The sequence below is a fragment of the Mastigoproctus giganteus genome, chromosome 8 (assembly GCF_048544385.1).
Source record: "Mastigoproctus giganteus isolate SK-2022 chromosome 8, ASM4854438v1, whole genome shotgun sequence".
NCBI lineage: Eukaryota > Metazoa > Arthropoda > Arachnida > Uropygi > Thelyphonidae > Mastigoproctus > Mastigoproctus giganteus.
The window spans coordinates 54,196,145-54,208,237 of record NC_143582.1 but is presented as its reverse complement, the minus strand read 5'-3'; the positions used below and the strand labels follow the sequence as shown (position 1 = coordinate 54,208,237).

General features: G+C 38.9%; 1 protein-coding gene across 1 annotated transcript in view; it reads left to right on the top strand.

Moving 5' to 3' along the window:
* Positions 1-12,093, top strand: part of LOC150081534 (tubby-related protein 4-like) — a 223,528-nt gene that overhangs the window by 143,400 nt on the left and 68,035 nt on the right. The window contains exon 9 of the mRNA XM_090380059.1: positions 8,307-8,557. Coding sequence (XP_090236185.1) covers positions 8,307-8,557 — 251 coding nt within the window. The remainder of the gene's footprint in view (positions 1-8,306; positions 8,558-12,093) is intronic.

Genomic DNA, 12,093 nt, shown 5'->3' with positions numbered 1-12,093 from the left:
CATGTGAAAGACAAGGACAGTGATGACTAAGAGCCACCAATACCACCCGCAGTCAGTAATGGAGAGACTAACAATAGCTCAGAAAGAGGGAGGAAGGGGACTGATAGACCTGATAGAGCAACAGAAAACAGCAATAGTTAACGTAAAGGATTACTTTGAGAACAACACAACACCACCCCACCTGGCCATAAGAAAGATTGATAAGTGGTATACCCCACTCAACCTAAGCGAGGAGCCCACTCCTGCCCAGATGGCACAAGAAACGAAGCTAGAAAGATGGGCAAAGAAGACACTCCATGGCAGACACTACAATGACAACAGCGGCAAACCCCAAGGCAGAATGCGCTGGTCCCAAAGGAACTAGTAGTTGTTGGTGACTCTATTGTCAGGGAAACGGGGAACATGCTTTGTAAAAAGGATAGGTGGAACAGGACCAGGGTATATCTGCCAGGGGCAAAGGTTGATGACGTTGTAGAGCAGATATCATCTTTTAAGGGCACAGAAGGTAATATAGTTGTACACGTTGGCACTAATGATATCAAGAGTAGGAGACCGGAAGAATTGCTTAACAAGTACAGGTCACTGTTGAAAAAAAGCCGTGAAATAGGGTTGAATTTGAAAGTGTCTGCAATTCTGCCCAGGCACGATAGGAGGGAGTATATGATGAGAGCCTTGTCAATCAATTCGGCCCTGGAAAGATTGTGCAAGGCTCAAGGGGTAGAAATTTTTTCAGCCTGGACTGTACTTGTTAACAGGAGAGATTACTTCTACAGGGATGGGATACACTTAAATAGAAAGGGTGCAAGAATATTTGCTGATGCTATCGAGGCAGTGTTAGGTGGGTCGGAAAACTGTTAGCTTGGGGGGAGACAGACGAATAGATTAACAGTAGCCACTGGCGGAGGTGAAAGATTCTTGCACTGCTTCTATTGGAATGAGCAGAAGCCTGAAAAACAAGATGCAGGATATTTCAGAGACTGCTGGGAGTCATTGCAGTACAAGTAAATACATGGGTTGTGTTAGGGTAGCTAAGAATAGAAATAGTTGCATGTATACTTGCGTGCACACCAATGCTAGGAGTTTAGTAAATAAATTTGATGAATTTGAGGTATAGCTCAAAACATCAAAGGCAGATATTGTTGGGATATCAGAGACATGGTGTCACACAGATATAAGGAATGCAGAACTGGAATTTGGGGAGTACAATGTCTACAGAAAGGATAGACTGGATAGGAAGGGAGGAGGGGTTATGCTATTAGTTAAGAAATACATAAAATCCAAGGAAGTGAAGCCAGTCGACATCGATGGACACGGCAGTGTCGAGTCAGTTTGGTGTGACATAGGCATAGGTAAATCAAAATTGAGAGTAGGAGTATGCTATAGGCCTAATGACTCTGATGAGTACAATAAGAAACTGTACAGGGAAATAGAGCGGGCCAGTAAATCAGAGAGTCTTATAATGGGAGATTTTAATTTCCCAGATATTGATTGGAATTTGGGGGCTGGTCACTCACACACTAGCAGGGCTTTTGTGGATTTATTGGATGATTGTTTTCTGCATCAGCATGTTCGGGAGGCAACTAGAGGGAGGAATACTCTTGATTTGATTATCAGCAGTGATTCTTCATGCATTAGGAATCTGCTGATGAATGAACCACTAGGTGGCAGTGATCACAGTGTGCTGAAGTGGGATTTACTCAAAGAGGTAACTACCATTAGGGGTAAAGGGAAGGGCTATTACTTTCGTAAAGGCAACTACGATGGACTGAGACAGTATTTAAATTCTATACAGTGGGACCAACTGATGATGTTACCAACAGCAAATACAAAATGGGAAGCATTCAAAGAACTTATCTTGGAAGCTACTAGGCTTTACATACCAACTAAGAAATATTGTTCAAGGTTTAGGCCTAAATGGATGTCAAATGAACTGATGAGGCATATGGCAGAGAAGAAACATGCATGGGGAAACATACAAATTAACACATGACACAGAAGCCTATGATAGATACAAGTTGATCTGTAACCAAGTTACAAAGGAGGTTAGGCAGGCAAAGGCAGATTACGAGAAATCTTTGGCAAGGGATGCAAAGAAAAACAGCAAAGAGTTCTTTACTTATGGAAACTCTAGAAGGAAGGGGATGAATCAAATTGGTCCACTTGATATCGATGGGTCAACTGTTGATGATCCTGCTCAGGTAGCTAACAAACTAAATGAATATTTTGTATCGACATTCACACATGAGGAGTTATTTAGCGAGGGGAAAGCCAGAGGTGTATTCAACTCTAGCAGTAAGCTAGAGAATCTTGTAATAACTGAGAGTAAAGTGGAGGAGAAATTGTTGAAGATAAACACAAGACAGGCACACGGGGTGGATGGGATCTATCCAGTTATATTAAAGGAGGCAGCAGAGGAAGTAAGCAAACCCATAGCCATAATTATGAGAGCTTCCTTGGACTCAGGGGAGGTACCCACAGACTGGAGATGTGCAAATGTGACCCCAATTCACAAAGGAAGATCAAAGGCTGACACAAGTAATTATGGACCTGTGAGTTTAACTTCTGTTCCAGGAAAATTAATGGAGGCACCAGTTAAAGAAGCACTACAGGATCATTTAGACAAGACTTCAGTTATAGCTCGGACACAGCATGGTTTTGTTAAGGGGAAGTCTTGCCTGACCAATTTGATTGGATACTATGATGCAGTCACAAAAAGAACTGGATGCAGGGAATAACTTTGATATTATATACTTGGATCTTAGAAAGGCTTTTGATACTGTTGCACATGGAAGATTGCTGCACAAATTGGAGCAGTGTGACATTGGAGGCAAATTGCTGCTGTGGATAAAGGGGGTGGCTGAGGGGGGAAGACAGAGAGTGGTAATCAATGGACACTGCTCGTCGTGGACTAATGTTATTAGTGGAGACCCTCAGGGCTCAGTGTTGGGTCCATTATTGTTTTCTGTATTTATAAATGATATTGATGATGGTATATCAAGCTTAATGTCGAAGTTTTCAGACGATACAAAGGTACGCAGGGTTGTCAAGGACACTACTGACACTATGCTGCTGCAACAGGATCTGGAAAGGTTGAGCAGATGGGTTGAGAGGTGGGAAATGAAGTTTAACATTGACAAATGTAAAGTACTACACATGGGAAACAGCAACCCCAGAGCAACATATCAACACTGTGGTACTACATTGACAGTGGTAGAGAATGAAAGGGACCTGGGGGTAGTTGTGCAGGCAGATATGAAGTTCTCTGAGCAGTGCAGATGGGCTGCAAGAGTAGCTCATGGTGTATTGTCAATGATATATAGGAATTTTTCTTGCAGGGATAAGGAGGTGATTATTCCCTTGTATAAGGCAATGGTCAGGCCACACCTAGAGTACTGTATACAGGTCTGGAGGCCTAATTTCAAGAAGGATGTAGAGCTGATGGAACAAGTACAGAGAAGGGCAACAAGATTAGTGAATGGAACAAAGGGGTGCTCTTACAAGAAAGGCTTAAGTTTTGCAAATTACAGTGTCTGGAGACTAGGCACCAGCGAGGTGATCTGATAGAAGTGTATAAAGCCTTGAATGGTTTGAGCATGCTCAATGCTGATGGGATTCTTCCTCTCACTCAGAATAATCACCTGAGAGGGCATAAATTCAAATTGAGGAAAGACAGATGTAGGATAGATGTGTGGAAATTTGCCTTTAGCCAGCGGGCGGTTGGTTGGTGGAACAGACTTCCATCCCTTGTTGTGGAAGTTGATAGCCTAAATAAGTTTAAGGTTCAGCTGGACAGATATTTTGAACGAACAGAGGGGTGAAGTGGAAGCGGTTTTTTTTTTTTTTTTGTTTTGGCTGATGCTGCATAAGCTTGCTTTCTTGCATCAAATGCCTCTGCTAATGCTAATGCAAATAATAATGATATCAAAATTTTTTTTCATCCAGTTCCTTTATGACTACACCATAGTATCCAATCAAATTTCTAAGACATGATCTTCCCTTAACAAATCCATGCTGTGACTGCGGTATCATTGTATTCCCATCTAGATGGTCCTGCATTACTCATTTAATCAGTGACTATATTATTTTCCCTGCAACAGAAATTAAGCTGACAGTTCTGTATTTAATCATGTCACCTTTTTTTTGTTTTATGAAAACCCCAAACACGAGAGGTATTAGAACCTATAGTACTTAGGACCATGCTTGGGTTGGAGGTTGAGAAGATGAAAGAAGATATTTCTTGACATTAGACTTGAACTTTTGTAGACTGTAATTTTCAGGAAATACGTGTGAAGGAAGGTTGTTTCAGAAAACGGCAGTTGAATGAAAAACGAGGAAGATGAAAAGTTGGTTCTGTGAGTTTGCAGTTGGACAGTAAATGGATGTTGGCTGGTGGCAGCACGCGTTCAGACTGTTTTGAAAGAGAGTGCGGGAATTATAGAAGCCAATTCAGAAGAACAGTGGCCATGGAAGTATCTGTAGAAAAGACATGCAGCAGAAATAGTAAGTCTATGAGACAGAGAGTGGAACGACTCTGTTAGAGAGAAGTCATTAATTAGCCTAACTGCCCTCTTCTGAATGGAATCTAGAAGCCTCAGAGAGGTTTTGGCGGCACCGCCCCAGATGTGGGAACAATATTCCATGGTAGGGCTGATTTGCGATTTGTACAGGGTGAACAGCTGTTTAGTAGAAAATTTACGCCGAGAGTGAAAAAGAAAACCAAGTTTTTTAGATGCAGAGGAAACAATATTTGTAGTGCTAGTGCCAAGAGAGATTAGAATTCAGGGTAATCCTCAAAAGAGATATATCAACTTGCTTAAAAATTGGAGTGTCATCAAAGGTAAGCATAGGAGCAGAAGAATCCTTTTTGCGAGATATAAGACAAGACTGTGTTTTAGAAAGATTGAAATCAACTAAGTTGTCTTTGCCCCACTGGAGATCGGCATTTAAGGAATTGGTAGCAGATATTTGAGAAGTTGAAGCTGATTGAGCAGAGCAAGGTTTCTCAAAATGGAAAGTGGAATGCAATGTGCTATCATCGGCAAAACTGTGGATAGGATTTCCAGTCAGTGGAAGAAGGTTATTAATATACAAGAGGAAAAGAGTGGGGGAAAGAACTTCTCCACTAATGCTGGTGTCCCTTAGGTGACACCAGCATTAGTGGAGAAGTTAAAGATAGAGCTATCATCACCCTCAGTGAACGATCAGAGAGAAACTGGATAACCAATTACAAAAAACAGTTGGCAAACCATAGGGTGAAGCTTGTTTAGAAGACCTTTATGCCAAACATGATCAAAAGCCTTTGAGATGTTAAGAGCAACTGCTTGTGTTTCACCAAACTCTTCTTGAATTTGTCCATATATGGGTAACATAAGCCAGAATATCACCAGTGGATCAAAACTGACAGAATACATACTGGCGATCATTGATCAGATGGAAGGTTTCAAGGTTGTTTCAGAGTTGGTGGTTAATTGATTTCTCCATTACTTTCGAAAGAGTAGAAGTAATTGCAATGGTACGATAATTGGATGGGAGGGACTTGTCACCCTTTTTAGGAACTGGCTGGATATGAGCAAATTTCCAAGCAGAAGGAAAATCACTTTTGGAATAAGAAAGTGAAAAAAGGCGGCATAGAACAGGAGTAAGTTCAGGAGCACAGGTTTTGAGAACAAGTGGAAAAATACCATCGGGACTTGGAGCTTTCTTAGCATCAAGATTCATCAAAATCCTCTTGACGGAAGACCACAGGAGGCATTGAATGGAGCATGTTGGGAATGGTGGGAGGTGTTTTACCAAGATCATTAATACATGAGTTGGAAGGAAAATGGGATGCTAGCAGGTCAGCTTTGTCCTTGGCTGAAGTGACAACAGAACCATCTGGTTTTGACAGAGGTTGGAGCAGAAATGGGTGAAAGTTGCGACCAATAGCTTTGGCAAGAGACCAGAATTCTTGGCTACCATTAGCGCACGAAGCAAGTTTTCTAATCTTAGCCTGTTCAAAATCTAGTTTGGACTGATTAATGACCGCTTTACAGTTGTTGCGAGCTTTGGTGTAGGCAGAAAATGAAACTGAAGAATTGGAAACAAGGCAATTACGATATGCAACGTTTTCTCTTGAACAGCATTAGCACATTTATTGGAAAACCAAGGTTTAGATAAAGGACTAGGTTTTAAAGTGGAGTTTGGAATAAAGGATTCCATTCCTACAAGAATAATTTCACTGACTTGATCTAAGCAAACGTTGACAGAAGTTTCGAAACAGTAATCCAACCAAGGAAGAGAAGAAAATAAATCTCGCAGGTCATCCCGTTTTGCATTCTTATAATGCCAAACAATACGACGTTGGGAATAGCCATGAGATAAAGGCTCCACTGGAGAAGAGACAATCACCAAGTTGTGATCTGAGGTACCTAAAGGACCGCTCACTTCGACTGTGTACTTAGAAAGGTTGTTTTTGAGAAAAAGATCAAGCATGTTGGCTGTATGGTTAGGATTGTCCGATATTCTTGTAGGTAAATAAACAATCTGTGCAAGGTCGTTAGAAATTGCAAAAGCCTCAGCATCTCGACCAGCTGGGTCGTTGTGACTAGAAAACGGAAGCCAGCTGGAGTTGTGAACATTAAAATCACCACGGAAAATTACCTCACTGTTAGGAAAGTTGGACTGGAGAAAGTCAGGTCGCAAAGAGAGAAAGTCCAAGAGCTCCAAGTAATTAGTGGAATTGGGAGAACAGTAGAGACAACAGATGAATTTGACAGAATGAGGTAGAGAGATTTTAAGTGAGAGAAGATTGAAAAGAGGAGATTCCAAATTACCAAGTCTCTGACAGGGAATATCGGAATGGACATATGCCCAAGTACCACCTTTGAGGTGAAAGGAATCATACAGTGAATAATTTGGGCAACTGAGATGAGCAGTAGTTGAATCAACTATTAACTGAGATTTTTCAGAAAAAGTACATGGGATTTGGCAGACTGCAAGTGGAAATGGACATCATTCATATTAGAATTGAGACCACATATATTTGTGAAATGAACTAGGAAGTGTTTCGGAGGTTTAGATCTTTTCGCAGATAATCTTACTCTATTAGTTTGACAATTCATGGTGTATTCAATAGTAAGGAAAAGGGGGGAAGGGGATATACTGTATGAAGTAATGCAATTTTTGGATATGGTGTACACATGGTAAGAATATACCCAGATCCTTGACATAATGTGGCCTCAACGATGCCTCCCCATCCCTGCATACACACTACTCAGACTCCCTCCAGTCACCATCTGGCAGAGTAGAGGTAGCAAGATTATACACTAGCTGATCCGGAAGCCTTCTAAACAGTTACCAATGGGTTCAGTTCGATGTACTAACTAGCGGTCGGCCTGCAAACACCGTTTTAGAGTTGTACCTTCAAAATGTAAGGAAGATTGGATCTTGCCATGATGTTCATCATAACCTCAAAAGTCATCATTCGTACTGCATGATGGAAGAGATGGGGAAGGGTTGACCGTAACTTAGCTCTGGAGGCTAAACATGGGTTCCACCACTTCAAGCCTGTAATAAGCAAAGTGGTGGTATTTCACCAGTTTTGATCCCCATTTATGAATTTGGGGTACATTTGCACATCTCCAGTCCATAGGGATCTCCTCTGAATTCAAAGGTTGAAAACATATATGTACATACGTACTCTCAGGATCCACATCAAAATGTATGTATATGCACATACTCCAGGGAAGGTTATATAGAAATGTCATTTTCTTTTCAGAAAAATCATTTGTTATATACTAAAATGTGAGACAGGAATGTGTTTCTGTTGAGGCCGAAAGTGTTTATAGTAGTTGTGGCAAATGATTCAAGAAAGCAACCTTATATAGCATTAGAAAAAAACACACACACACACACACACACTGCACGCTTTTTTCCATCCATACCCTCCAAGAATGTCTAGTTCTTCCTTGAATCTATTCAAGCCATCCACTTCCACAACAACAGATAGAAGCTTTGTTCCAACCATCAAACACCAGTTGGCTGAAGGCAAACTTCCACACATCTATCCTATATTTAATGCTCTATTTTTCCCTTCTTTTGAATCGAGCTTTACAGTCCAACTTTGTTTTTAGGGATTAAGGTAAGTCTCGAATAGTTTAGCTACTAAATGTAAGAGGTTGACTTTATATTTATTAGTAGCTTAAATTCAATTTAAAAGGGCAGTTTTACAAAGAGAATTATAGGTTCACAGACGGTAGCTTGAAATGCAGTAGCCAAAGATAATATTGTAGTTGTGACCTTCAAGAGATATCTAACATTCTTTACAGATTTGCTGCATCCCATGCATAGGATAAGGATATACCCACCATATCCCGTGAACTCCGCCCATTATGTCTGCCCAACTGCCCCTGTAGCTCCTGTGTTTATTCCCTCGTCCTCTTCAGATAGTGAAGTCGATGAAGGATGTGCTTCTCCACGCATGCAGCGTCGAAGAAAACATAGGCGATTAACTCACCATAGGGATTCTGAAGGAGGTTGGACCAGAAAGGAGCTACTTTATGTAGATGAATTACCAGAGGTAGGTGGATTTATTCTAAATACAGTAAGTTCCCGAGTGATGTAACTTCGGACTTGCGTAAATTTTTTTTCACTCAAAAATTTTTTTTAAATTGTAAAATTTAAAACAGTAAAAAAAATAAATAAATAAAATAAAAATAAGCAATCAATAATGATGAACAATTTTTTTTTTTTATATGACTGAAGATTTCAGCGAAGGAGACACATTTCACCATAATAATATAAAAACTTACAGAATGGCAGCTATCGATATTATTGCAAGTACAATAAGATCGAGTTTACTACCTTGATAATGATTGAGTTTACTATAATGAATTGCAGAAAAGCCCAATAAACTGAAAATTGCAAATTGTCTTTATTGTTTTATGGTAATGACCTCCAGAAATGTGCTTTAGTAAAATGTGAGTTGCGTGAGGTGATAATAGTGTGTTCCACCTTAACTCTCTGAAGTTCTTTACAGAAAATTTCATTTTGGCCTTATCATGGTGCTGACTAAGACAATAAGTGACAGTGTTACTAGTAAATCTACCAAGAAAAGGAAAGCAATCGATTTGGATCAGAAAATTGAAATAGTAAGGATGTATGAAGATGGTCAAACATTAATAAGTATCACACGGAATTTAGATTAATAATAAAGGAGAAAGACAGAATATGAGAAGCGGTGAAGGGATCGGCACCAATGAAGTCAACTATAATAACCAAGGCTATGAAATAGATATCAGTTTTCACAGTACAATAACATGTCTTTTTTTCTTCCTTTTATGTTTTGTTTTCTTATGTGCCACTCTGGCTACTTTACCGCTGTCCCCAGATAAAGTTTTTAATTGAACTAATTAAAAATATGACTATTTTTCTGTGTATATATATATATATATATATATATATATATATATATATAGGTAATATATAAAAAAATGTATAAATAATTAATTGAAAAATATATAACTATTTTTCTTAATTCTTCTGAGGATATGTGGTTTTTGTAATTTTGGTATATTAGTGATATAGTAGCAATATTTTATTAGTCATTCCCAAGTTACATAAAACTTGACTTACATAAGAAGTCTTGGAATGTATCTCTTACATATGTCGGGGACTTACTGTATTGGTATATAGCCCTGAACAGAAATGAAAAAAATCTTTCATTTTTAATGCTGATTTCAAATGTGCTGAGCATTTTTTCCTAGCACCATGAGTTTGAAAATATTTTATTTTTTTGTTTACATGTACTTAAATTTTAGGCTATCTATTTGTATTGGTTGAGTTTCAATGCTAACTGAAAAATTTTAGTCAGGGATTTTACTAGATCTTGCTGCAGTGGTCAGTTCCCAGCAGTTTCTATATCCCCCCCCCCCCCCCCACACACACTCAAAATCTCCACACACACACACACACACACACACTCAAAAAAGCATGTCAGATAGTTATATGAAAAACACCTCCCAGACAGGTCAGTCAGCTAGAGTTATTAATTCGTGAATTAATAGTTACATATTAGTAAACTTGTCCTCTTTTTATAGTTTTTGGTTCAATTGCACTTTGACTGAAAATAATGGTGATCAGGACAGGAAGTGGGCTCCTCATATGTTCTGCATCAATTGTGCTTTGCATCTCAGAAACTGGTTAAAAAATATGGTACATCATATGGATTTTGATCAGCTGAATCCAAATTTCAAGTCAGATATTGACTAGCACCCTCAAATTTAGAGAGAAATGCAGGTTATGCTTATTGAAATTTAAAAAAAAAAAAAAAATGTTATATTAAATGGAGTAAAAACAAAGTCAATTTTCTTTTCTTTTTCCTTTGTAATTAGGAGCCTATCTAATCAATTGCTAGCAAACGTCTGTCAGCATACTTTGTTTCCACATTTAGTAATGTTTCTCCATGGTAATAATTTGACAAAAATATTTCGAATGTTCATCATTAAGATGGTCAAATGGTCGATAGAATATCTGGATGCTTTTTTTTCCTTTAATTTTTTTTGTCTTTCTGTTTCCTTCCTTCAATTTCAGTTATGCAAAAAAGTAGCAGCTTTAATATGACTGGTTTGCTCCCTCTACACCATTGGAACAGCAAGTGGCAGTGGTACTTATACATATATTTTAATAACGTTTAAAATAGTTGGAAACGGAATCTTTCATGATAAATATTATATTTTATTATAATATATAAATGATGTTCGAATATACATATATTTGAACGTTATTCAAATATATGTATATCACATGACAGTAGTGGGCAAATTGCTAACGCTGCACTTGTGCTGCCATCCATAGTTCATTTTTCATCTATATAAACTGGTTAAGATTAATTTTGTCAGTAGTGTGGCTTTGCGCTGGAGTGCTTGTACCTGTTCTATTTTTAATTTTCGCTGCATCAGGACCACCGCTATTCAAGTCCTCGGCATTGGCGGTTCGATCTGGAAATCGGGTGGCAGACTGATCTTTCGATCGACTCGCCTTTGCGGAAATTTGTCTAGCGATCAAAATGCAGTGATTCCCTGACCATTATTGGCCTTGTGGTCCTCTGTTGAGATATGGTGTAATGGTCAGTCTATTTTTGGTTTATTTTTGTTTTATTTTACTGTAGTGGTCTAGATCTCTGTTGGTGATATTTCACATAAATTTGGACCTGGTGCCCATCAGAGGGGCGCCGTTAAATTTCTATTTTAATTGGCTTTCAAAATTTAATGATTTATTCTTCAAACAGGCTTCTGAGGTTGGCTATATTCATATTGTAGTTTTAAATGTTTTTCACCAACCTTATGTAGAAATAAAACACAATGAAAACAAAAACTGGAATCTTGATAACTATGTATTTATAATAAATTATATTTGCCTGTATTTACAATAAATTATATTTAACTTTACAACTAAAATATATGAAATATACATATAAAATATACGTTAAAATATACTGGGTTAAGAACAATAAAGGCCGACCGGGCTAGCCGAGTGGGTAAAGTACCTGCCCGGCAACCCAAAGGTCGCGGGTTCGATTCCCGCCTCGGGCTTGGATCAAAGTACTGCAAAAAACCTTGGGAGGTGCAATATGGCCACAGAAGCCGATGCGCCAACAACTACCAAATCAAAAAAAAAAAAAAAAAAAAAAAAAAGAACAATAAAATACATTAAAATATACTAAATTAAAAGCGATAAAACCATAGCTTTCGAAGGCTCCTGCCTTCTTCTTCTTCAGCAGTATTTTCTTTGTTCTGCGGTGCGTCTTTAAATACCAGCAGGTTCACGGTACTCATCACGTGTTTCATTCCCACGTGTTCCGTTCTCTTGTGTTTTGGAAGTGGCTTGAGAGTGGGTCATATGGAACCGTTCATCCCTTCTGAGAATAGTAGCCTCAAAGAGGGGATGGATCCGCGTTCCTCTATCTCTATTAATGTTCACTGTGGAACAGATCCGCAAACTCTCGAGCCACTTGCGGTCCCAGAACTTATGCACCCAATCAGTGATGATAGCATCGTCCAGGGAGATCTGGTGCTGCTTCTCCCAAAAATGCTCGGCCACGGCGGACTTAACATA